Genomic DNA, 27,517 nt, shown 5'->3' on the forward strand with positions numbered 1-27,517 from the left:
GAGTACTCGATTAATCAGTAGAATACTTGATTACTAAAATAATCGATAGCTGCAGCCCTAATTTAGATTGTGTGTCTCATTAGGATACCTGTCTTCCTACAGGTGGTACTAGAGGCCTAGCCTTTTTTTGGGCTGCAGTATTTTTGTCCTGCCATTTTCATGGATTCTGCGGCAGAGGCTCATAACACTGTGTCTGACCCAGATGTTAACAAAGCCTTAAAGGGGAGAAGTATGAGTTAAGGGCTTATGCACATGACTTTGAGGGCTTTGTACAACCTCAGAGTAGTAAAGTATGAATGTGACTGCAAAAAAAAAGGAACAAACTGTCGTATAGAGAACCACAAAGGTGTTCTCTCCTAGAATGCAGACACCATATGGCATTGTGCAGAGTGCTTGTGGTTCCATAGTACAGAGCATATGTCTCTCTCTACAGGCTTTGGTCAGCCAGCTCTGTTGAATATAATGCCTGAGGTTTATGTAGACCAGAAACACAAATATTAATTTCTGCAATTCTGTGGAACGGGTGTGGGCTTATTCATTTCAATGGTGCCGCAAAATATGCGGACAGCACACGGCGTGCTGTCGACATCCCTAGTTCCCTTCTGCGGCCCCTCAAAAAAGATAGCATATGTCCTATCCTTGTCAGCAATTGCGGTCAAGAATAGGCATTTTCTTTGGTGGTGGCCGCAAATTCTGGAGCACACACAGGCTGGTATCAGTGTTTTGCAGATCCGAAAAACATTACGGTCATGTAGCCTTACAGTGCATTTAAATAACAGACACTTAGGGGCTTAGTTTTATCAGGTAAGTTGTGTACTAAAAGGGTTTGTACAACTTCTAATAGTGTTTTAAATAAACCCCCACCCCACCCAGTAGAACCCGTCGAGGGAAGCATACTTACCTACTGCCCGATGCTGGCTCCATGGATTCACCGTTGCCTTCAATGTGCTTCGGTCGCCACATACACCATTTGTATACTTCCAGCAAGGATGGGGATCATGTACATTGCTACAGCCAATGTTTGGTCGCAGTGGTGATCTGTCCCCCAAGTGGAACATTACCAGTTATGGGCTATTCGGAGAACATGTCAGGGCCGGTCATTGGTTGCAACAGCGCATGTGACTCTATACATGCTGAAAGTTTTTATATGCAGTGACCAAAGTGAAGTGAAGAAAGTGTTGCATCCACAGAGCTGGAACAGAGTGTCGAGAAGCAGGTAAGTATTCTTCCATTAACAGGTTCTGCTGGGTGGGGGGTTATTTAAAACACTTTTAAAGTTGGACAACCTTTTGAAAGGGGCGGCCCGTTTCTTTCCCTTTAATTGGCTACACGACGACATTTGTCGAACTACACTGCCACATTTATGTTGCAGTAATGTCGTGCAACATCTATAATGACAGTTGTAATACGACATTGTGTCACATGTTGCAGTGTGACACCATAGACTGCCATTATAAAAAAATGTTGCGCAACAAATCTCGTTGTGTAGCCCTAGCCTAATACAGCAAAGGTCTGATTCAGCTTTTCTTGTTGTTGCTGTGTGTTATTTGCATAGTACCTTTTCTTTCAATTTTTCCATCAGGTAAAAAAAATATGTTAATTATGATTTCTTGCCAGTAACAATAATATTGCTTTTAAATTAATATCTCTGCGTTTAATTATAGACTTATTGTCAGAAATTTTTGGAGCACCGAACCACGGTTGCCAACTGGCACAATGGATCGATTGGTTGCTATACTGTGCTCTTTGTGTTCCACCAAAATTAAAAAGCACTTTCTAAGTCTGGCCACAAACCTGCTTCTTGAAATGACAAGTCGAAGCCCAGATTACATCAGGCAAATGTTTGAGCATCCACTTTCTGAATGCATGTTTCAGGTGAAATATTCATTTTTTACTATTATGTGAAGCAGTTCCATTTATTTCATGGGTACAGCTGTTATTTTTGTTTTATCATGGTTCTCTTGCTTTTCTTTAGGATTATACTGTTGATTCCAATTGGCGCAACCGCAGCACTATCCTCACTCCCATGTTTGTGGAGACTCAAGCTTCTCAAAGTATTTACAGGTCTAGGACACAAAGTTTTCAGGAAGGGCAGGAGCCAGAGGGAGGCCAAGTAAGAGCAACACAGCAGCACTTTCAGTTCACACCTACACAAAATATTGGTACGTTTGTGTCTTTCTTTTTTTTTTTTTTTTTTTTTTGTCGTATGAAACGCCTTGTATGCAGTAGTACTTTTGTCCTAATATTAGTTGATGACTGCTTTTTTTTTTTCGCTTTGGATTGGCCTGCAGGTGGCAGGAGTTCATTTAACTGGCTAACTGGAAATACTTTGGATACCTTGGGCAGTTACTCTGCTGATTCTTCAGAGTCCCTCTCTACAGCATTGCTGTTTACAAGTAGAAGGAGTGAAAAAGCTCAGAGGGGATCATTTAAACCTTTGGGACCTAATTTTGGAAAACGCAGACTAGGACTTCCAGGTGATGAAACTGACAGCAAAACTAAAGGTGAGATATTTAAGAGAATAAACTTGTCTGATGGTTCCTTGCATCTAGATGAAATATAATATCATATGGGATTCATTGTAATTACATGTTTTCGGAGGTTTTCCAGAGTGAGACTTGCTATGGGGACTGGCTAATAGGTCCCCCTTCCATGAAGTCCATGTGGGTAAACTCTTTAAATATTTTTGGCGGCTTCTATCCAGTCTTCCAGTAGCAATGCAGATGCTAAATTTAATGGTCCGCATGATCAGCATACTGATCTTGTCTCATCTCTTGATGTTTTTGCCATTTTCTGAAAGAATCATTAGGTTTTAAGTTTTGTGTTTAACATTTGTTTACGCATGCTCCTTGAAGGATTTTGTCCAGTGTTACAAAAATTTAGAAATCCATTTGTTATTTAATATTTCAATACAAAGTATACAGATTACACTGTACTAAAGGAAATGTCCAGTGTCTTGAGGATTCTAAAATTGGGGCTTTATTTAGGCATAAATCCATAACTATACAAGTAGCCAAAAGACAGTATGCATTTCAGACACACACCGTGCCCTTATTCATAGCAGTTAATATGATTAAAGACACAATGTATGTGTCTGAAGCCCATAGCCATTGTTTGGACTGTGTTTGGCTACTTGTATAGTTATGGATTTGTGTCTGAATAAAAGGGCAATTTTAGAATCCTCAATATGCTGGATACTTCTTTTTGTATAGTGTGGTTCGTTTGCACGTGGACTCCGCACAGCAGGGATCCTTGGAGCATGGAGGGGAGCTGGCTATGGACAATATTCCTATTCAGATTACACATCTTTAATTTATTTGAATATTGGATGCATAGTTTCTTATATGCTATGATTTTATAGAAAGTTTAACTAATGTCCATTTAATAAAAGTTACTACATTATTGGAATTCCTCCCGTTTTTAATTTGTATATAGATCTAAGAAGAATTATAATTTTAAGCTCTGTTGTACTGGCATCATGGTTTTGTTCTGTTGTGTACTTTCACAAATAAATACTTTAGTCTAAAAAGAGCTACAGTATGTTAGGTAAGGTTTAAAACTGTGTGTGCTTTTGTATTTAAAGTGAATCTGTCACCATAATATATATGTCTTCCCTGTGTAAACTTAAGCAATACAGAAGCTTCTCCCCAAAACTATGTATCAATTTTCCAGTCTCCTCCTGCTTATAGCACGCTGATACATATTTACTAATGTGTCTGTGCTTATAATTTGTTAAAAAATTTAAACTGGTGCAATTTCACACAAGTTTCCTACACTTTTTTTCCCCATTTTACATATAGGATCAGAATACAAGGCATATAGCTCTATCAATGTTATTCCTTGGGGGATACACATATTCAGGGCATATCAGGATGGCTTAGGCTGTGTTCACGTCTCCGTTTCAGAGATCTGGTTGCCTGATTTGGCACAAATGCCGGCTGTCGGACGGATGAAAAAATGCAAAAATGGTTTTTATCTGTCTGAAACCTGGCATTACTGCTAGGAATCGAACGGATCACTGCCGGACCTCATTGCAATCAATGGGGATCTGGCAGGGAATTAGAAGATCCGGTAGGCTGTTCTCTGCCGCTACAACCTGCCGGATCTCCTAACAGAGATGTGAATGACGAAAGATAATTTATGTATATTCAGATTTTAATGTTACCAGATGTAATTTATTTTATCTGTACTGAAGAAAGCATGATAAGGTGTGGAGATTTTTATTTTTTAGTATTCATAATTTAAAATAAATGTTGTTTTATTGTGTGAACTTTTGAAGTACCAATGTAAAAATGTTGTTGCATTATGACTCAGGAATTGACGAAAGATCGGAAATTTTAAGATTGCGACGCCGTTTCTTAAAAGATAAGGAAAAGCTCAGTATCATCTATGCTAAAAAAGGAGTAGCGGAGCAGAAAAAGGAAAAGGTTGGTTTCCTTCTCCTTTCTTTATCCTGAAGTCTAGGAATGGTTTTCATCAGGTACATGACATGCTGATGAGGAAGTTTTAGTCATCGCCACTAAATGCTTTTAGTCCTGTATGGGATAAATATTGTTATATTTTAATAGTATGTGTGTTTTTGCACACGGCAATGCCCATGTTGTGTATTTTTTTTAAATTATTGGTTCAGTATTTTTATTTTGGGGAAAGGGGGGTGATTTGAAGTTTTATATTTCTCGCCCAGTTTCCTTGGGGGACACAGAAGACCTTGGGTATAGCTCATCTCCATAGGAGGCGTGACACTAAGTGAAAACTGTTAAGCCCCTCCTCCACAGCTATACCCTCAGCCTGGAGAGAGAGACTGCCAGTTTTTGCTTAGTGTCCAAGGAGGCAAGACACTCCCTGCTACTGCAGGGCTGTTTTCTCCTTTGTTTAATTTTTTGATTTTTACTTTTTTATTTCTTTTTGTTCCAGATCATCAGGGACAACAGAGTCGCACTAGACCTCTCTGTTCTCCCGGGGTTGAGCTGCGCCAGTGCCGGGCTCCCGCACTGCTGCCTCCCCCACAGAAGGCAAGGTGGACCAGGGCAGCCCAGCTCCCCTGCATCCCGCCAGCGCAAGGGTCGCCCGCACGCCAAGTCCCTCGCCAGCGTCCTGCCACTACGGTGCCAGTAGCTGAAGGGGCGACCCTGCTGGAACGGACCGAGGGTGAAGACGGCTGTGGTAAGAGAGAGGCTTCTCCAGCCCTACGTCCCCCTCCCTGGCCATCCTGCGTGCTGGACTCCCATGCTGGTCCCGGCGGACCTACGCTGGCTCCTGGGCTAGCTGTTGCCCAATAATTATATAGCCCCACACCACCACCATACTGGTGGCCGCAGGGCGACAATACAATGCCCCTCCATAGGGGATTGCACAGGGGTGAGCATGGCATTGCTGTGGAGGAATATAGGGCCAGAGACCTGCTCCTAGCTGCCCCTAACACAGGGGTTATGCCGTCCATCCCCCTTGCCGGTCGCAGTTCAGTAGGGGGCCCACGCTAGCTGCCCCTGTCTCTCTCTCCCTCCTTAGGGGAACTACAGATGTCCATTAGGGCAGGGGGTGCAGTGCTGGCTTCCGGGGTCTCCCTCCTTACCGGTGTGCTAGAGCCAAAGGGCCGCTCCAGGCGCTGCCAGACGCAGGGCCTCGCGGCCTGCACGATGCTCCAACAGGCCCCGGCCGACTGCTGATGCTTCCGATCGGCCGGGTGCCGCAGACTTTGACCCAGGCTTTGGCCTGCTGCTCCGGACCTCTGTCTCTGCCGGCCCGCGGGTTGGGCACCCGCGGCCGTTTGGTACATGCGACAGCCGGCTCCCTCCAGGTCCCGGCTCACCGTCGTTGCCTCTTGGCCGGCCGGGCGCCGCAAAAATCTAGGCCCCGGCTTCGGGTCCTACTAGGCCGCAACATCCCGGCCTCTGTTGGAGGGGGCGGGAACGTCTCGCGGCGCGAATTCTTCCCGCCCGCACGTCCTCCGCCCCCCCAGAGGATCGCAGCGCCGCCCCCCAGGCCGGATCTTTGTTAACCTGTTGGGTGCCGGCTATCTCCAAGGGCCGGCTCCCTTCTGGAGGACCCCCTCTATGTCCTGGTGGGCTTCCTAATAAGCCTATACGAGGCTATGTCTCTCAGTGCCTTGGGAGGACTGTATGGTGGCCCTTTCTTGCCTCAGTGTGGCTATGTTTTAAAAAAAAAAAAAAAAAAAAGGGCTTCCATGGCGGAGTTATTAAATAACGGAATGGCTGCGCAGGACGCTGCAGCATGATACAGTGGTGCTGGCTGCATGCTATGCTTCCCTTCCGTAGGCGGCATGTCGCGCTCCCCGGCTGCGGTGCTGACCGGCTGCAAGTCTCCTCTTTAGGCGGACCCTTGCCATCTACCGGGATACGGCACTAGCCAAGTGTAGGCGCCCCCTCTTCCGCCCGTTCTATGGCAGGACATCACCTTTCCAGTTATGGTGCTGGCCATGGGCATGAACCCCTTCCTGAGTGGAATTCTGCGCTCTCTGGCCGCAGGCTAGCCATGTGCATAACCCCCTTCTATAGGTGGAATACTACATTCACCGGATCGGTGCTGACCATGGCACGACACCCCCCTTCCTTAGGGGAACGCTGCACTCACTGGTTGTAATGCTGGACAGGTGCATGTCCCCCTTCTGGGGCGGAATAATTGCACTCACCGGATTCAGTGTTGGCCATGGGTACGACCCCCCCCCCCCCTCCTTAGGGGAACGCGGCACTCTCACTGGATTCCCTGCCGGCCATGTATGTAACCCCCTTCGGCGGAACGCTGCACTCCCGCTGTGTTCGCTGTCGGCCATGTGTATGAAACCCTTCTATAGGAGGAATTCCGAATTCTCGCCAGATGCGGTGCTGGCCATGTGCACGTCCCCCTTCCATAAGCGGAACACTGCTCTCTTACTGGATTTACTGCCGGCCATGTGCATGACTTCCTTTCGTAAGCGGACGGCTGCACTCTTATTGGTTTGCATTTCTCGCGGTAGGTTGCTGGCCACGTGCCTGAGTGCTTGCACTCTCACCAGATCCGCTGCCGGCTATATGCATGGCCCCCTTCCGTGGGCGGTGTTCCGCACTCGCGCTGGATTGCTGCCGGCGTGGCCATGCCTCCTCTCCTCAGGCGACATTCATGCACCTTTTTTACTGACTGGGTGTCATTGTGCCAGCACGTTGCCGGCCAGGTGCATGACCCCCATCCATGGCGGATGCTCGCGCTCTCCTGGGATGCGATGGTAGCCTTGTGCACCCCCCCCTCCCCCCTTTTTGTTTGGGTCACTGCATTTTCACCAAATGCGTTGCGGGCCGTGAGCATGGCTCTAGCAGGGGTGCGCTGCTTGCACCCCCTTTGGGAATGGTGCTGGCCTTGTGCTTCATTCCATGGGCGGAAATTTGTACGCTCACGAGATTCACGGCTGTCCGTGTGTATGCTGTACTGGACGTACCCCTTTCATGGGCGGAGTAGTTGCACTCTCGCGAAATTCGGTGTTGGGTAGATTATTGCACAATCTTTTATTGCTAGGATTTCCGGTGCATGCCCCCCCTTTTCAGGGCCTTTCCACTCTTGCCATCGGCAGAGTTGCCAGGTACCTTCCCCCCCTTTTTTTCCGGGCGGACTACTTGCGTTCCTTCGCATGCCGGTACTGGTCTTGTGCATAACTCCCTTTCGGGCTGCACTTTACACTTCTGTGGATACTGTGGGACGCTGTGGCTGTGCGCTCTGTGCGTTGTTTTGGGCCGTGTATGCCTTCTCCTCCCTTGGGTGGGTTGGCCTTCTCGCTACCTGCAGGGTTGCTAGTACGTATGCCTCCCTTCTTCCTGCGACATACTTTTTTTTTTCTCTCTGGGGTGTGTTTGCTTGTCGCAAGCTTGCACTTTCTCTGAGGAGATCGTTCTGTCCACTTGTGAGCCTAAGGTGTTGTTGTCCGACACGCGACAATGGATGCTCAATGTATTCACAGCTGTATATCTTGTATGTACGTAGACGGGCTCTGCTGGCTCGCTACTGCACTGAGCTGAGTGGTACCCATTCTCCGGTGGGGTCCCGTTGTTGTCGGCACCCACCATGTTCGTTGGCCTTTCCACCTGGGGAGTGTTCGGGGTTCCTTGATGCGTACCCATTCGTCATTTAGTGGCATTGTTTCCCTACGCAACCGGTCGGGGTCGAGAGTGTTGTCTACAGTGCCGCTCGACCTCTACGTTGGCTCTGGCGGGACTACGGTTCCCTCGCCTACTACCATTTCCTCTTCTCGGATGCAGTGTGGTGTGGGTCCTTCCTATTGGCGCCCTTTGCGCTCCAGTCTGTTGCTGCCAGGTTCAGACTGCTCCTCTCGGGTAGGTCGCCCAACTCTTCTTGGGTGCTTGATTGTCCAGGTCCTGGGGACCTCCACCTTGGTTTCTTCAGGGTATTCGCCTGCTGCGACGGTGTGCAGGTAGTCTCACAGAGTAGAGGGGATTCGGCTCTTCCTTTCCTCGCCGGCTCGGTTTTTTTTGGCTTCTGCTCTGGGTTTGTCGTTCCAATGTGGCTGCTGCCCCGGCCAGGCCTCAGTGGCTGTTCCGTCGTTGCCCCCCCCCCCCCCTCCTCTGGGGTGAGCATGGTTGTTCGCTTGGATGGTTCCGGTGTTACTTGCGGTCTCGTACCATCTCCCTCGTTCTCGCTGGCGGTGCTAGCGGTTTGCCGGGCCTACCGCGTTTTGTCCTCCCACTGGGTGCAGGTTGCCTTTCCGTTCTGGGTGTATGGTCCTGTGGGACTTACTTTCTCAGTGCCTTGGGAGGACTGCCCTTTGGTCAGGATTGTCCTTGGATCTCCCACACGGGGCTGTGGAACTCCTTTCTTTGGTGGCTACATCGACTTGGACTTGGCCTGTCTGGTTTGGGCATCTGTCGGATGCTGGGCAGACCCTTCGGGTTTCTTCCGTCTGTCCTTCTGCTCCCCCACTCCGGTCGGATACGGGGCTATGTTGTTCGGGGGCCGACAGGACCGTGGTTTCCGATCCTTCGGCCGTGTTACTGGTCTGCGCCTGATCCCATTGGGTTTTCTTCCGCTTACTGGGTGATTCCTGCGAGCACGCTAGTGTTCGCTCCCGACTGTTTAGTACAGGTTTGGTTGTCGGGCTTAGGGTTCTTACCTGGGGTTTTGTGGGAAGCGGGGCATTCCCCCACTCTGCCTTCTCGCCCTTGGTTCTGTCTTTCGCTAGTCCGGCCTGACCCTGGGACTTCTGTTACTTGAAGTGTCAAGTGTCTGCGCTGTCCTTCCCCTTCCAGCGTTTCCTGGCCCTCTTGGGCCTTGTCATGTCCTTCTGCCACAGAGTGGCTCTGTGGTTCCTCTTTATCGTTTCCTGGTTCCGCCCTGGGAACTACATACTGAGCTCTCTGCGCTCCGGTCTTTCCCTTGGAGCCGTTGCAGGAGTTCTTCCTACTCCTTCTGTCTTGTACGGTTGTGTTTCTGTTGCCATCATGTCTGACGGGTGCCTGATTGATGGCCCTTCGTGTTCTGTGCCTTCTGTCCTTTTCCAGGACAGGGCTGTTCTCCGTCCTGTTCCTTTCTTCCTTCCTTCCTTCTGAAGGTGTTATCTGCCTTCTTATCAACGAGGCTTTCGTCCTTTTCCACCCATCCCCGGGTACGGACGCTTTGCCGTTGGGAGGTTGTTGGACCTTGCGGTTGTTTACTTGGAGATCTCCGACTCCGGTCGGCGTTCGGTCTCTTGTGTTTCCAGGAGGTCAGTGCAAAGGTTGATGGCCTCCAGGGTGGCCTCCTCCGCTTTCTCAGTGTGGCTTTTTGCTGTGGTTATCGCACCAATGGCAGGGTTCTGCTTTCGGTGTCACCGTTCATTTCATCAGAGCAGTCGGTGCCTCCTGGGGCGGGGGTGTTAGGTTTCGGCCATTCATTTGTGCAGGGCGGTCACTTCTTCCTTGCACACCTTACCGAGTTCTACTGGGGGCATACTCGGGCTTCGGCGTATGCTGCCTTGGGCCGCCTGGTCTGCAGGCGGTGTTTTCTTGATGCCTTCGGGTGCTTCGCCTTGGTGCTGTGGTCCCTCCCCTCTTGGACTGCTATTGAACGTCCCAAGGTCTTCTGTGTCCCCCAAGGAAACTGGGCGAGAAAACGAGATTTTTGTATTACTTACCAGTAAAATCTCTTTCTCGCTCTTTCCTTGGGGGACACAGCACCCACCCATTCTTGTTTTTTCTTTGCACGGTTTCAGAGTTTGTTTTACCCGTTGGGTAGTTGGCTTGTTGGTTCCACTTTTGGACTTTGCCTTTTCTCACTGCTTGGACACGCAACTGGCAGTCTCTCTCTCCAGGCTGAGGGTATAGCTGTGGAGGAGGGGCTTAACAGTTTTCACTTAGTGTCACGCCTCCTATGGAGATGAGCTATACCCAAGGTCTTCTGTGTCCCCCAAGGAAAGAGCGAGAAAGAGATTTTACTGGTAAGTAATACAAAAATCTCGTTTTTTAAAAACATTTTTTTTTTGTCACCCTGGGTAACTATAACTGCAATCATTAGATTGCCCATTGTGTTCTGTGATGGCTAAATACCATTTACAATATACAAATACAGCACTGCCATCTCCTGGCCTCTATTAGTATATTTTAGTAATAGCTTCCGAAGCCTGCTATACCATAAAAGGGCCACCATTTACGGGTGAGTGAGCGCGCAGCTCTCACTTCCAGACCAATCAGATGCCATGGTTACATTTGACTATGGCATCTGAGGGGTTAAGGAGGACCTTTCATGGATTTTTTTTTTAGTTTAATTAAATACCTTTCCTTGCTGATGCTACCACCCTGCCTTTTTTTTATTTATTTTTTATTTAAATATCGCTTGTATGCCTTGCTGTGCCCCCTGCTGGTTTCCCTCCCAGTATGTTAATACTGAGCATCAGTACAGGGATGAGGTGAGGCCAGGGTTTCTCAATGGGCGTCTCCTTCTCCCTGGCTTTAGCGTAATCCAAACATAGCAGAGAGCGTCACAGCCAGGGAGAAGGTGAGCTTTTTTTTCTACCTGACTGACGCTCTCTGCTGTGATTGGATCGTGGCACGACCAGGTAGAAAGAGACGTCCATTGAGAAACCCTGGCCTCTCCTCCCTGTACCGATGATCAGTATTAATATACTGGAAGGGAAAACAGCGGGGCGTACAAGCGATATTTGAAAAGAAAAAAAAAACAGGCAAGGTGTCAGCATCAGCGGGGCAGGGGTACCTGGCAAGGAAAGATATTTAAAGGGGTTCTGCACTTTGTTTAAAGTGATGGTCTATCCTCTGGCTAGAATATTAGTTTCTGATTGGCGGGGCTCTGACCCCTGGGACCCCCGCGATCAGCTGTTTGAGAAGGCAGCGGCGCTCCAGCAGCGCCGCGGCCTCACTGTTTACTGCAGGCCCAGTGATGTCACGACTAGTATCACTGGCCTGGGTGGGGCTAAGCTCCACTCAGGTGAACAGAGCTTAGCCACGCCCAGGCCATTGATACTAGTTGTGACAACACTGGGCCAATGGTAAACAGTGAGAAGGCCGCGGAGCTGCTGGAGTGCCGCTGCCTTCTCAAACAGCTGATCGGCTGGGGTCCCGGTTGTCGGACCCCCGCCGATCAAATGCTGATGATCTATCTAGAGGATAGATCATCACTTTAAACAAAGTGCAGAACACCTTTAATTAAACAAAAAATAAAAAAAATCTATGAAAGGTTGTCTTTAAATGTATGCGATCAGACTGTTAGAAACAGCAGAAACCTGGTGGCTATGGCGCCCACTGCACGCATAGGCGAGCACCATCTTTAAAGTGGAGACTTTCAAGGGGTTAATCTGTATAGTAATCAGTTACATCCTTCAACGGCCACCAGCCTTATTTACGGTAAGAAGCTGTGACAGCTATTCTTCATGCAAGACTGTATTTTGAATCCACGTTTGAGCCACATTTTCTGTGGATATCACTTGTACTCTCGTGGTTTCTATGGGTCTGCAAAAAAAAACAGACAGCACGTGAATCATCGGTGTGTCAAATCTGCAAATTATTGAGCATTTTCTATTCTTGTCCGTATTGCAGACAAGAATAGTAATTTCTGGTGACATTTATTTTATGCTGCCTTAACTGCTAAGTCCGAACAGCTCCAACACATGCCGATGAGTCCTAATATTCATGAGCTCCTGGCTTTCTCTGCCCCCTGCCACTGATTGACATTTTTTCCATATTGCAGTCAGCAGCCGGTGAATGGAGAGAGTCAGGAGCTCGTGAATATCAGGACTCCTAGGCAGGCACTGGAGCTGTTCAATATAAGATTTTAGCAAATCAACTGGGGCAATTAAAGGGGTTGTGCAGTGGGATATTGATGACCTGTCCTCAGGTCTCACTCTCGGCACCGCCAACGATAAGCTTTGAAGAGAATGCAATATTCGCACGAGCTCCATGGCCTCCTTAAGCAGGTCATTAGTGAGGTGCTGATCTGTTATTGATGACCTGTTGTAAGGATAGGTCATCAATATCATCACACTGCACAACCCTTTAAAATAAGTGACCCAGTGTTATTAAGGGGATCTGTCAACAGTTTATGCTGCCCTTAGTTAGGGCACCATAAAACTGGTGACTATTTGCTTTTATTATTGCCCTCTCTAAGAGCAGCATGCATAGGGATAGGCTTGCTGAGTTGATCAGTGTGCCTTTTACATATTATTATCGTATAGTTTGCATAAACTCAATATTTAATGTAACACAGAGAAAGAATGCACCAAACAGATGTAACACTGACTATGCTGGCAAGACACAAATAAAGGTATTAAAAGCTGAGACTTTTGCCAATATGTTCCAGTAATGGAGATATCGGAGCCCATCATGCACCACGTCACGGTTCTCAGCATGGCAAGGGGTCCTAACCGCTGCTCTAACTTAGTCAGTGTTACATCTGTTTGGTGCATTCTTTCTCTGTGTTTCATATGATTGCTACATTCCGTGTAGTTTGCTCTTGTGGTGCATGTGGACCGCGCCGACATCCTCCATTGTATGCATATTTTGCTGGGGTCAGTCGATTACTGCGGTCCACATGCGGTCGGGCTGCTCCCCCTAATTAAAGACACGCCACTGTGTCAGGGGCTGAGCAGCTCCTCCAGAATTGCCACTATATTTTTTTGTTTTTTGGTTTCTGCCTCAATATTTAATGTGTTTAATGCTTGCAGCTCCTTAAGGCTGTATTAGACCTGCAGATTTTGAATGCGATTGTCAGGAAGGAAACGGGCCTTCTTGGCAATGCCCTGTTCCTCAGTAGACCACTGTTATTGCATGCAGCGCTCTCTTTCGCAGTATGGGCAGGAGCGATGACTAATGTCATTGCTCGCGCCCATACAGAATCATTATTTTCTGGCAGCAGGCAGTGATTACACAGAAAGATCTGCCGCTGGCAAACATTGATTTTTATACCTGCTGAAAGATTGCGATTACCCAATGAACGAGCATCGGGTAACTGGCAGCACTTTTAGGCCTCTTTCACATGGGCGTCCCGGATTTGCTCCAGATGCGTCACGTGTGCATTGCGAGTAGGCACGCAATTGCAGTGAGTTTTGACTGCGATTGTGTTCCGATGTTAAGTTTTTTCCGCGCGAGTGCAATGCGTTTTGCACGCGCGTGATAAAAAACTGAATGTGGTACCCGGACTACTTCACTGAAGTTCGGGTTTTGGTTAGGTGTTCTATTCTTTTTATTATTTTACCTTTATAACATGGTTATAAGGGAAATTAATAGCATTCTTAAAACAGAATGTTTACTAAAATTGGGCTTGAGGGGTTAAAAAACTTAAATAAAAATTAACTCCCCTCATCCTCTTGTTCGCGCAGACGGCATAGTCTTCTTAATTCTTCTTCCAGGACCTACAAAAGGACCTTTGACGTCATCGCGCTCACCACGTGGTGAGTGCGGTGACATCATCGCAGGTCATGAAAGAAGACGATGCCGGCTGCGCGAACAACAGGATAAGGTGAGTTAATTATTATTTTTTTAACCCCTCAAACCACATTTTACTAAGCATTCTGTATTAAGAATGCTATTATTTTCCTGTATAAACATGTTATAAGGAAAAATAATAAGTAAATTGACTTTTATCAATTTACTAACATCATCTCCTAGCAACCATGCGTGAAAATCGCACCGCATCCGCACTTGCTTGCGGATGCTTGCGATTTTCATGCAGCCCCATTCATTTCTATGGGGCCTGCGTTATGTGAAAAACACAGAATATAGAACATTCTGCAATTTTCAAGCAACGTACAAGTGATGCGTGAAAATCACCGCTCATCTGAACAGCCCCATTGAAGTGAATGGGTCCGGATTCAGTGCGGTTGCAATGTGTTCACCTCACGCATTGCATCCGCCCGGAATTCTTGCCTGTGTGAAAGGGGCCTTAGAGTCTCTACTAATGTTCGTTAGTGATGATGTGGCCGACCATCAGCAGGTTTATTACAGCCTTAATTCTGTTTGACAGCTTTCACCCTATTACTGTGCGTAGGGAGAAAGCTGTCATCAGTGGGGGGAGCCTTCATATCGTGACATATTAGACTCTTCCTGCACAGCACTGGCCACTCTCTGAAACGATAGACAGTGAGTTTATGCAAACCACACAATATTACTAGGCAACAGGCGCACTGCCCAAGTCAGCATGCTGTCAGTGCGGAGTTCTGCTCTGAGATGGCAGCACTAAATACCTGATAAGTTGCCCTGAAATTATTTTCTACAACTGTATCTGTACCTTATATATTTTTATAATTTTCTTAGAGGATACTATAGATTGACACTTATTTTGACTCCTTTGTTTTCTTCTGTATTCAGATACTGCCACTTTTATCTCTTTAGTCATGACATGCAAAAAATTTACAATTTAGTCATTGGCTTCCTGAAATGTGTGTTTTTTCTCAACTGACAATGTCCATTGCAGACATATAATGAATGCATCCATTTATTTTTAAGGAAATAAAAGTTGAGCAAAAGATGAAGAAAGATGCTCAAGTAATTCTTTATAGAAGTTATCGACATGGAGATTTGCCTGATATCCAGATTGCACACAGTGCACTTATTGCACCACTGCAGGCACTTGCACAGGTCAGTTACATGCTGCTTTTCATATTAATGATTGAGACATATATAGAGTGCCTATATATCCCTTATTGGAAGTCTAGGACCAGTTTCACATGGCTTTCATATGCCACATTATTGTGTTCACATTACTACTTGACTAACTGCAAACAAGGTTTTTTTTGTTTGTTTTTTTAGGAGGACCTGTCACCTCTCCTGACATGTCTGCTTTGATAGCTTCATGCATCCCCCATTTAATAACAATTCTGGAGCATCTATTGTTATGGCTCTATGTTGTGCCATGCCTTTATTATTTCTACTAGAAATTATGCATGGATTGCTATTAGCCTTCAGTAAGGGTACAGAGGGGAGGTAACCAGTTCGGGGTGTGTACCTTCACAGACTGACTCCAATCAGTTCTGCCATTATCATTCTGTGCAGGTACACACACCTAGCACACACACACACACAATAGTGTATCCAAGGTATGTGCCATAAATGTCTGGTAGGTGCAGGTTTCACTCCCACCTATCAAGAGTATAGGGGTCACCTTCTAACATCAATGTTATAGAGGAAGACCATGCTTGCATTTGCCTCTTTCCTTAGTAAACTGTGGCAAAAGACTAACAATTCTCACAACTCCCATAAACTGTCCTTTCTGGAGTGCCACATAGGGGTCAAGGGATGCTATTATCCTGATATATGGTTTACCATTACTACTTTCCCACCTCTACTCTTGATATGTGTGGCATTCCTTCCTGGCATGGAAACTACGAAACATGTGTGCATGCATATGCAGATTTCTGGGTCCAGACAATTGGGGCTGCACAGGATGGCACTGTGGGCTGTATGTGGCCTCAGGGCCGCAGGTTGTGCTCATCTGGTTTAGTCTGCACACCTTTTTTAAACATTACAAATTAAGAAGTGTTGACTTAGTGAGCCTATGGGAGAAAAGATGACCATCATAAACAACTGGGAGGGGAAAGTGATTACAGGTGAACTTCTTTGTTATTTTAACTATTATTCAATTTTTATGGGGCTGTAAAACACCTTAAAGAAACACTTTTTTTTTTTTTTTTTTTTTTTTTTTTTCTATTTCAGAAAGACTCAACTCTGGCAAAACAGCTATTCAGCGCTTTATTTTCTGGGATTTTGGAAAGAATCGGCAGCTCCACCGAAAAGAACAGCATTGCTGCTAAACTGGTTGATAAGTTCAATCAGTACTTGAACAGCACTATGTACTATTTCCCACCATTCATTGGCTGTATACAGGTACTTGCATCAACATGTTACCTGATTGGTGTGCTATATTTATACTAAATAGTGTATTTATGATTTTACAAGGGAGAGGCTTACAGAAAGGAAGGGGTAGGTGGGGGGAGTAACAGCGCTAGTAGTATTAGGGTGCATTCACACAACCTAAGGGTTGTTTCACACGAGCGGATCTCGAGCATGTCATCCGCAGCGTGAATGAGAGCCAAGCCTCACTCTGGACCACAGAGCATTAACATGATTGATAATGCTCCGTGCCTCTCTGTGATCTTTATACTATAAAATCACCATGAGATAAAGTTGTCACTGTGATTTTGTAGTAAAAAGAGCTCAGAGAGGCACGGAGCATTATCAATCATGTTAATGCTCTGTGTCTCTGTTGTCCAGATAGAGGCTTGGCTCTCATTCACGCTGCGGATGACATGCGCGGGATCCGCTCGTGTGAAACAGCCCTAAGTGTTTTGTGGTCCACAAATTGGAGATCCACAAAACATGTGTACCGAACGCATGCCTCCTGCATTTTGCAGACCGCACAAAGCTGGCACTTTAAAGACAATGCCTATCTTGTACACCTAATGTGGAATTGTCCCAGGCTGAGGAGATAATAAATAATGTATTCAAAGTCAGTCTAGATATGACAGTTCTGTCCTGTATTCTGGGGTGTGTGAAATTATCAGAGGGGATGGCGGAAAAAAGACTGGCTATCCTTAGAGTGCTGTATCAGGCAAGGAAGGTGATAGCATTTCACTGGTTGGATAGACTATTGCCATCAGTGACAGAATTGGAGAGCAAGGTACATTTACTGATACGCCTTGAACAATTCGTTTACCATAAAAGGAATAGTCTTAAAAAATTTGGTCACTCTGGATTCAACATTATAATATTCAAGTGTGAGAGATGGTGTGAACGTATGAGTGGGCTTGGAAGTGGGGGGTTAAGTAGGGAATGGGGAACGGGTCTGGGAAGGCATGGATAAGACGCTATTCTAGGAAGTGTTTGAGATTCATATTTACAAGGTGCCAAATATGTGTAAAACTCTATGCATGGTTGGGTTCATAATTGCCCAGGTGTTTATGCACATCTACAAAGACGTATTACCCTGTTTCGAGCTTTATGTCATGGACTAATATACACTCCGAACTGAGCTTTTCATAATAATGGAACTTTGTTATATTGCTCTTGCCTTGAAGGGGAATGTTGGTGGGGTGGGAAGGGAGGGGGGGGTTTGGGTGTGATGGCACCTATTGTATTGTATTGAAAAATTGCAAATAAAAAATTATCTGATTTAAAAAAAAAAAGACTGCCTATTTTTGTCCTCTGACAAGAATAGGACATGCTCTATATTTTTGCGTGGCCATCGAACGGAACTGCAGATGCGGACAGCACACGGTGCGCTGCCTTACATGCTTGATTAATAATGACTATCATTAGAGAGGAAGATCTGATTTCTGACAGATGGCGAAGGTTTCCATCAGAACAGGCATTTTTTCCCCCTCACTGTCTGGGTTATATTTATATATATATATATATATATATTTGAGTGGGGAGGGGGAATTTATATTGCTAGATTTTGTATTCTGTAGTCTTATTACAGCTCCAAACGGTGGTAACCCAGCTTTCCCAGGATCCTGAAAGGCAGATCAGCCTTGCTGTGGCACTATTTAGGGATGGGGAGTGGGATTTATCTTGGTAGTATTCTGCAGTCTATTATCGCTCCACATTGTTGTAGCCAAATCTATTTGTTCTATTACTAACTAGGAGATTCCTTCTAACAAAACAGCCACACTTGTTGTGTAGACAAGTTATGCACACGAAACCCAGCCCCTTCCTCCAAAACTTCCTGGTTTACGTGCACTAGCATGAGAGGAAGGTGAAGTAGACATGGTTGCAGCCTGAGAGAACATTGTACAGCTTTTCTAGTTTATTTTTCATGTTTCATTTGTGATATCTGACAAAACAAGAGCAGATAACAAAGACACAGAAGGGAAATTTTTTTTTTTTGGTGTGGATAGAATATATGTATATATTCATTTAGGATATTTTTTTATTTAGGATATGTGTTACCACCATGTTGAGCTTCTTCATCTGAACCCAGCAAGTGTAAGCACAAGTAGCATAGAAAGTTTGCAGCAGTCAATAGGTATTCTACTACTTGAGAAAGCATTACAGTACATTTCACCACCTGAGGATCCTCCAGCAAAAAAGATGCGTGGAAGAGCAAAGCCTCCTCTGGATGTTCAGAGATGGATACAGCTTGCTCAGTGAGTGAAACTCAGTTTTCTTATAGTAATAAACATAGATATGAGCTATAAACTGACTGATATGTTTTTTTAAAGGCTGTATCGCTCTATTGGTGACTATGATGTTCTTCGAGGAATTTTTAGTAATAAGATTGGAACAAAAAGTATTACACAACTTGCTTTAAATGCTGAAGCCAAGTCTGATTACGGAGAAGCTGCTAAACTATATGACAAGGTATGTACATTATAGAAAGTTTATTAGGAAAAAGGCAATTTCTGTTTACCATTATAGATTGTGTCCGATAATTGTTCATTGCCATTCAGTCATTGATATACAGCCATATTCAAATTTTTATCATTTTTAAAATCATGAATACATTTCATGTTTGTGAAGAATTATGATTTGTTCCGTTTCTGGGTGTCTTTGTTTTTCAATATCTCTCACTACTTAGACCTAATTCAGGCAACCGTTCCCGTTTCTATCTGTATGGTGTCCGAATGTGTCTATTTCTGCCCGGACCCGTTCATTTGAGTGAATGAGTCCCAGATGGAAACTGACAAGAATGGTGCATGCTGCAAGTTCTATCATTTACCATGTGTATTGTAGCCTTTACTTTAGTGGGTCTATGTGGTCCAGATAGCACACAGATGGAAATTACTAGCATCTGAATTAGGCCTTAACATGGCTATACACATTAGATACAAGATGGTTGAACAGCAGTTGAATAAACAAACGTCTGGTGAACGTTTCTTTCACAGACACCGCCACCGCCACACACATTTTAGTCCTCATTAGCTGTTTTAGTGAACTTTCCACTTGCGGCAGAGGATGCCGGACCCGGCAATACGGACGCAAACTGATGGCATTTGTCAGATGGATCAGGATCCTAATCCGTATGACAAATGCATTGAAATGCCGTCCAAATTTTTTTTCCCCGGTCTGAGCATGTGCAGACCGCAATGCCGCATCAGTTTTGCCGATACACTCGGGGCCGGATCCGGCATTAATGCAATTCAGTGGGAAAAAATTCTGGAATTTTGGATGGAGATAAAACCGCAGCATGTTGCGGTATTATCTCCATCCTGAAAAGTCAAAAAGACTGAACTGAAGACATCCTGATGCATACTGAACGGATTTCTCTCCATTCAGAATGCATTAGGATAAAATTGATCAGTTCTTTTCCGGTATTGAGCCCCTAGGACAAAACTCAATGCCGGAAAAGAATAACGCTAGTGTGAAAGTACCCTAAGGCTACTTTCACACTTGCGTTCAGAGCGGATCCGTCTGAGACGGATCCGCTCATATAATGCAGACGGTGGCTCCGTTCAGTACGGATCCGTCTGCATTATATTGTTAAAATATTTCTAAGTGTGAAAATAGCCTCAGACGGATCCGTCCAGACTTTCAATGTAAAGTCAATGGGGGACGGATCCGTTTGAAGATTGAGCCATAGTGTGTCATCTTCAAACGGATCCGTCCCCATTGACTTACATTGTAAGTCTGGACGGATCCGCACGGCCAGGCGGACACCCGAACGCTGCAAGCAGCGTTCAAGTGTCTGCCTGCTGAGCGGAGCGGAGGCTGAACGCTGCCAGACTGATGCATTCTGAGCGGATCCGCGTCCACTCAGAATGCATTAGTGCTGGACGGAAGCGTTCGGGTCCGCTTGTGAGCCCCTTCAAACGGAGTTCACAAGCGGACACCCGAACGCTAGTGTGAAAGTAGCCTAAGTTGTTTAAATTGCCCATACATGTTCAGTGAGATCGGGCGATGGACGAAAGATCTTTTATAGGAATCGGACAAAAATATTAAACACAGACAACTTCTTTTTCAACGTTAATGCTCGGTCATTAGTAGGCTAAAACGATCGTTCTTTGTTAAATTTCAATCGACGAACGTTCATTTTGTTTGAAATCATTTGTTTTGATCAACTTTAAACTAATGTGTATGGCCACCTTTAGGCTGGTCATACAGATAAGAAAACCATACTATGAACATTGGTAAGGACAACTACTTCACATAAGCGGGCAAGTTTGGCCAAGTCTGTGTTTATTTCAGTAGAGCAAGGGTGCTTGGTCACTGCCATATACCTTTGGCAGTTCTCATTTCAGGGGGAAACAAAGGATTAAGCATGTTGACTTCTACATGACTTATACTTCCCCAGAAATTGGAGGACAGGTGACCTCCCATAGTGTAGTGTTTAGTTGCACTGCTGTTGGTTTAGTTGTTTCTAATCATTTTGTTAATATTTTGAAATTGAGCTTTAGTGAGTAAATAAACACAATTAATCCCTCCTGCACAAAAAAGCTACTAGATAAATAATGCTAGTACTGTCATCATTGACTTGAGTCCATCCCAGCTTATTGGACCTCAAAGCAGCTTAATAATGCAAGATGTCACAAACCAGCAAGGTCTGAACAAGACCCATATGCTAATGATGGTATAAAATTGTCCAGAGAACACAGCTGCAACCCGTCAAGTGTATAACCAATAGTAAATAGCGAAAAGTGCAGCAGAAATCAAAACCTAATCAAACAAACATAAGCCATAATAATCCAAATCTACCCATAGGGGAGAAGGTCCAGTCCAATTGGTACAGGAAAAAGAACCCTTGATGCATGTTTTGCCACCAAGCTGGCTTCTAAGACCTATTTACTTATTTTATATTTGTATTATTTATTCAGCTTCTAGGAGCATCTGGACTCTATTTTATTTCTCGCCCATTTTCCTTGGGGGACACAGGAGACCTTGGGTATAGCTCAGCTCCCTAGGAGGTGTGACACTAAGTGAAAACTGTTAAGCCCCTCCTCCAGCAGCTATACCCTCAGCCTGGAGGGAGAGACTGACAGTTTTTGCTTGGTGTCCAAGGAGGCAAGACACTCAGGGCTGTTTTCTCCTTGTTGTTTAGTTTTTTATTTAGATTTTTTTCTTTTTCTTCCAGACCATCAGAGACACACTAGACCTCTCTGTTTTTCCTGGGGTCACCCGCACTGCTGCCTCCCCCACAGAAGGCAAGGAGGACCAGGGCAGCCTAGCTCCCCTGCATCCCACCAGCGCAAGGGTCGCCGGCGCGCTAAGTCCCTCTTCCAGCGTCCTGCCGCTACGGTGCCAGTAGCTGAAGGGGCGACCCTGCTGGAACGGACCGAGGGTGAAGACGGCTGACGATGTGGCTCATTGGTCCCTCTGTACCGTCCCCCGGCACCGCCCTGGGAGATATATACTGCGCTCTCCGCGCTCCAGGCTTTCTCTTGGAGCCGTTACAGAAGTTCTCTCTACTTCTTCTGTCCGGTACGGTTGTTTCTCTTAACCGTCGTGCCTCTCAGACGGGTGTCTGCATGGCAGCCCTTCTTGTTCCGAGCCTTCTGTCTTTCCCCAGGACAAGGCTGTTCTCCATCCCGTCCCTTGTCTTCTGAAGGTGGTATCTGCCTTTCATCTCAACAAGGCCATCGTCCTCCCCTTCCCACCTCCGGGAACGGACACTTCACCGATTGGACGTTGTTCGGGCCTTGCAGTTTTACTTGGAGATCGCCGGCTCTTGTTGGCGCTCGGTTTCTTGTGGTTCCATCAGAATGGCTATTGCTGAGGTTACCGCACCAAGGGCAGGGTTCCGCCTTCTGTGTCGCTGTTCATTCCACCAGAGCGGTCGGTGTCTCCTGGGCCGGAGACATTGGGCTTCGGCCACTAAATTGTGCAAGGCGGCCACCGGTCTTCCTTGCACGCCTTACCAAGTTCTACAGGGTGCATACTCGGGCTTCGGCAGATGCTGCCTTGGGTCGTCTGTTTTTGCAGGTGGCAGTTCCTGGATGTCTTCGGGTGCTTCGCCTTGGAGCTGTAGTCGTCCCCCGTCCCCCTTGGACTGCTCTCGAACGTCCCAAGGAAAATGGGTGGGAAAACAAGATTTTTGTATAACTTACAGTAAAATCTCTTTCTCGCTCTTCCTTGGGGGACACAGCACCCACCCATTTATTTTTTTTCTACACGGTTTCTGGATTTGGTTTACCCCCTTGGGTAGTTGGCTTGTTGGGTCCACTTGTTGGACATTGCCTTTTCCCACTAACTGGACACGCAACTGGCAGTCTCTCTCTCCAGGCTGAGGGTATTGCTGTTGGAGGAGGGGCTTAACAGTTTTCACTTAGTGTCATGCCTCCTAGGGAGCTGAGCTATACCCAAGGTCTCCTGTTTCCCCCAAGGAAGAGCGAGAAAGAGATTTTACTGGTAAGTTATACAAAAATCTAGTTTTCTTTACATTGTTGTGGTTCTCAAGGACGGCAGTACGAGCATTATATCTATTATCTTTTTTGTGCAGCAGGGATCAATTGTGACACTTTTTTATATACACAGTTTGTACAATGTTGCATTACCTTTCATATTAATGGCACTTTACTGATGATATACCAATATAGGCATTAAATACTGTATATATGGTCCTTAGTCTAATTGGCATACTTTCTATTTTGCTGCAGTAATGTGGGGCTATTCCATCTTGACCCGGTTTTTCACCAGTATGTTATGTTATTCTGTTCGACTATTAGCATTAGCACTTAGTGTAGGTTTATATAACAAAACAAAACCGTTTTGGCTGTGCTCTCCTGATAGTATAGTACTCTGGAAAGCACGGACTTGATTTTCAAACAAACACTCCGTAACAATATACTGAAAAAAAATATATATAACAAGTTTCTCCAAAAGTGAAGTTATTTATTCAAATATAATGCGTGCAGATAAAATCCATAATGCAAAACAGTGTCTACGTGTTTCGGACCTCTCTGGTCGGGTCCTTATTCATGACAAATCATGGGTGTAAAAGACTTATGATTGTTCAGAATAAAATGTAAAAAAAATGGATTTTGTAGGCTCAAATTAAAGCTTTAAAATCAAGAGAAAAGTAAAATATTTATATATATATATATATATATATATATATATATGTGTGTGTATATATATATATATGTGTGTGTGTGTATATATATATATATATATATATATATATAAATTGAAAAATATAAAAGTTTAAATCACTACCCTTTCTGTAGAATAAAAAAATACACATAATAAAAATCATAAACCTCATGGGCATCTGAAAATGCCCATACTATTAAAATATAAAAATATTTTTCCAATACAGTGAATTGCATAATTGAAAAAAGGGTCAAAATGGCCAATTTGACATTTTTTCATCGCTTCTCCTACCCACAAAATGTAATAAAATGTGATCAAAAAGTCACACACACTCAAAAATGGTATCAATAAAAACTACAGATTGTCCTGCAAAAAATGAACCCCCCAGAGCTCAGGAGATATAAAAAGTTATGGGGGTCAGAATATGGTGATGTAAAAATAAATTATTTTTCTCAAAGTTGAAATTTAGTTTTACACTATTTAGACATAAAAAAAAGTATACATATGTGGTATCATCGCAGTCGTACTGCCCCAGAGAATGAAGGGCACAGGGTCAGTTTTGCCGCAAAAGGAACGCCGTTGGAACAAAATCTGTAAAACGATGGAGGAATCGCTTTTTTTCCAATTCCACCCCTTTGGAATTTTTGTTTTCCGCTTTCCACTGCATTGTATCCCATATTAAATGGTGACATTAGAAATAACTTGTCCTGCAAAAAGTAAATGTCTTGTGTCCTAAGAGTTGAAAAGGGCATGTATAGTTGTATAACATTTTTATGTTTTCTAAATTGGAAAAATCTATTCTCTGGAAGCAAATAGGAAAGTAACACCATTAACAGCTTTTGATAGCATTGATTTCTCTATGTGATCTATTTAAAAAAAAAAATTGAGCATGCATGTGTTGTAGTTGCACGCTACGCTGTATTTGTTAAGTTTACTGATTCCAATCCATGTAAAAGGGTCTTTACAACTGTATGTCTTTCTGGTGCTAGGCTTTGCAGGAGACGTTTCCAGATGGAGAACCTTCTGATGCTGAGAAGGATTTTTGGGAGATTGCTTCTATGGATTGTTACAATCATCTAACTGAATGGGAACCACTGGAATACTGCTCGACAGTGAACATTGACAGTCAAAAGCCACCAGACCTCAAGAAAATGTGGAGCGACCCTTTTTATGAGGTAACCTGATATATTAATCATATTTTGTATGCCATGTAATACGGGTGGGCGATATTGGCAATATGATATGTGCCACGATATGGATTTTGTGTATATCGCCTATATCACCGCCCCGCGATATGGCCATGGAGCGGTAGTGAATAATTGCGCAGAAGCTTCTGGCTCACCGCTCTGTACTGGCACCGCGCTGTACTGGCCAGGGCCGGCGTTCACACAGCGTCACCCCGCTTTGCTGACGTTGTATGTAGGTCCCGCCTAGTGCTCGAAGAAGACGAGCACTCTGCAGGAAAGGTAAGTATAATAACAGCGACTCTTGTGGGGGGACGGGGACTCTTGCTGGAGGATCAGGGTTGGGAGGGGGGGGTGGATAAGGAAAGGATCTTTTTACAAAGGATAGCCAGAACCTGATCATCTTCTGATGGCACTGAGACCGGCTGCTCTGTCTTAATATATAGCAGGGGGAACACATAGAGTCTGATGATGGCAAATGCCACATGGGGCTGATCTGATGGCACTGGCTCACTGCTGGGGGACACATGTCTGATGATGGCAAATACCATGGGGCGCTGATCTGTTGGCACTGGCTCACTGGGGGACACATGTCTTATTCAGACATGTGTCCCCCAGTGAGCCAGTGCCATCAGATCAGCGCCCCATAGCATGTGCCATCATCAGACATGTGTCCCCCCCAGCAGTGAGCCAGTGTCATCAGATCAGCGCCCCATGGCATGTGCTATTATCAGACATGTGTCCCCCCAGCAGTGAGCCAGTGCCATCAGATCAGCGCCCCATGGCATTTTGCCATCATCAGGCAGTCTGATAGATGATGGCAAATGCCATAGGGCTGATGGCACTGGCTCTGAGGGACATGTCTCATGGCAGATGATGGCAAATGCCATGGGGCTTGGGGCTGATGACACTGGCTCTGAGGGACAATATATCGCAATATATATCGCACATGCTTTAAATTATATCGCTATATAGATTTTAGGCCATATCGCCCACCCCTACCATGTGACTGGAGTGTCATACTTAAAGGGGTTATCCGAGACCCCCATATGTCCCCCATATGCCTGGCTCCCCGCGCCTCTCCTGGTCCCCGCACCACCGCTGCTGCTTCTCCCCATGCTTGGATGAAAGCATCCGGTGTTGGGGGGGACAGCTAATGGCAGGCAGGGATGGGGACGAGCCTCCCATGCATCGCGGGTGACGGGTAACACTGGGGAGCCAGGTAGGTAGATTCAGTGTGAGGGCCCCAGCCTTATAGAGGACATTTTTTAGTCTCGGATAACCCCTTTAAAAGAATCTAAATATATCTGACAAAATCTTTTTCAAAACAGGAAACCTATCTTCCTTACATGATTCGCAGTAAAGTGAAACTTCTTCTGAATGGAAAGGCTGACCAGTCTTTATTAACATTCATTGATGACGCAATGAAGATTGAGCAGCGGAAAGTGTTAATAGAAAACTTCTACAGTCTGGAATTGAGTCTTCTGTACATTTTACAAGATGATTTTGACCGAGCAAGATATTACATTAAAAATGGAATAGATATGTTCATCCAGGTATTATCTATGAATATTTAATCAAATATGTATATACATCTTTTTCAAAATGTCTTCACATTTTAATTTTCACTTTTGAAAACACTTAAGATGATTCTGTATTACCAAATGCCGCTTTAAATTGATGAATTAAATTGAAAGCTTACGTTTATGCCTCAACTTTTTAAAGTGTCCCTGTACGATCCCAAAAATTTTCATATGATAGAGCAGAGTATCAGAGGTTCTGGTTGGCTGGGTTTGATTGGTGGAGGTCTGAATGCTGAGACCCCCACTGTTCGCTAGAACAAGGAGAAAGCTTTCTCATACTCAATATAGAAAGTCTTTAAGTCCATCTTCTGCAGTGAGGTGAGAGTGATCTGTACGAGCTCTTCTCTCCACCATTCTGGTGATCGGTGGAGGTCCCAGAACTGACTCCACACCAGTCAAAACCATTGATGCTGTATTTCACTACTGCATATCAATAGTTTTAAGAAATTACAGGGACACTTTAAAGGCACATTGAACTTGCAACACAGCCATCACTTTGTAACTTTTTCCCTTTGTATGGATTTGGGCCCCTTTTTGTGTCTGTAATTAATTCTGTTTAAACAGACTCATACGCAATTTGTGTCTATTCAGTCAAACAAGCATTTTAAGACCGTGATGTCTGATGAGAAGGTCTGGCTCCCAGTCAGCATTCAATTTCATCCCAAAGTTGTTAGGGTTGTGTTTAGGACTCCGTGTAGGGCAGACCACACAAGTCTCTTCACCCCACGCACATCAGACCATTGCCTTTATGGACCTGTCTTGTGCACAATCATGCTGCAAAAAAAATGGCCTTCCCTAAACTGTAGCCTGAAAGTTGGGAGCATACAATTGTCTACAGTGTCCTTACATGTTGTTACTATTCATTTGAAGTAAGAGCCTAGCCAAAATCGCAACTGCTCTATACCATTATCTACAAACATTTACAGTAGGTAGCATTCTTCAGGCATCTGCCAAACACAGATTCATCCTTCACACTTCTAGATGTTTCCACCATTTTGGAGTCCAGTGATTGCATGCTTTGAACCATTCCTAATTTTTGTCGCTGTGCATTGTGATCTTAGATTTGTGTGTAAAACTAGTTTTCAAGAAGATACTGAAGTTCTTCTGCTTATGTCATTTCCAGAGGAAAGGATCTCTGGATAAACAGAGGATGGACAAGTTTTAGCTACCCTTTCTCTATTGTATTACTCTATCCTTGATGCTTTCTCTTTACAATAGCATTTATAGTTGTGCAAGGCAGATCTAGTAGATCAGTGCACCTCAGTACTACCCATGATTGTCTATGGAGATTGCATGGCTTTGT

The 27,517-nt window shown here is 45.1% G+C and overlaps 1 protein-coding gene across 2 annotated transcripts in view; it reads left to right on the forward strand.

Annotated features, from left to right (window-relative positions):
- The window catches only part of PRKDC (protein kinase, DNA-activated, catalytic subunit), a 408,896-nt gene that overhangs the window by 323,370 nt on the left and 58,009 nt on the right, over positions 1 to 27,517 (forward strand). For both annotated transcript variants that reach the window (XM_044294047.1, XM_044294048.1), the window contains 10 exons: positions 1,665 to 1,875; positions 1,976 to 2,162; positions 2,292 to 2,504; positions 4,315 to 4,427; positions 14,931 to 15,062; positions 16,137 to 16,307; positions 18,360 to 18,568; positions 18,644 to 18,782; positions 24,437 to 24,622; positions 25,963 to 26,187. In XM_044294047.1, the coding sequence (XP_044149982.1) occupies positions 1,665 to 1,875; positions 1,976 to 2,162; positions 2,292 to 2,504; positions 4,315 to 4,427; positions 14,931 to 15,062; positions 16,137 to 16,307; positions 18,360 to 18,568; positions 18,644 to 18,782; positions 24,437 to 24,622; positions 25,963 to 26,187 (1,786 nt within the window). The remainder of the gene's footprint in view (positions 1 to 1,664; positions 1,876 to 1,975; positions 2,163 to 2,291; positions 2,505 to 4,314; positions 4,428 to 14,930; positions 15,063 to 16,136; positions 16,308 to 18,359; positions 18,569 to 18,643; positions 18,783 to 24,436; positions 24,623 to 25,962; positions 26,188 to 27,517) is intronic.

This window comes from Bufo gargarizans, chromosome 5 (genome assembly GCF_014858855.1).
Source record: "Bufo gargarizans isolate SCDJY-AF-19 chromosome 5, ASM1485885v1, whole genome shotgun sequence".
Lineage (NCBI taxonomy): Eukaryota > Metazoa > Chordata > Amphibia > Anura > Bufonidae > Bufo > Bufo gargarizans.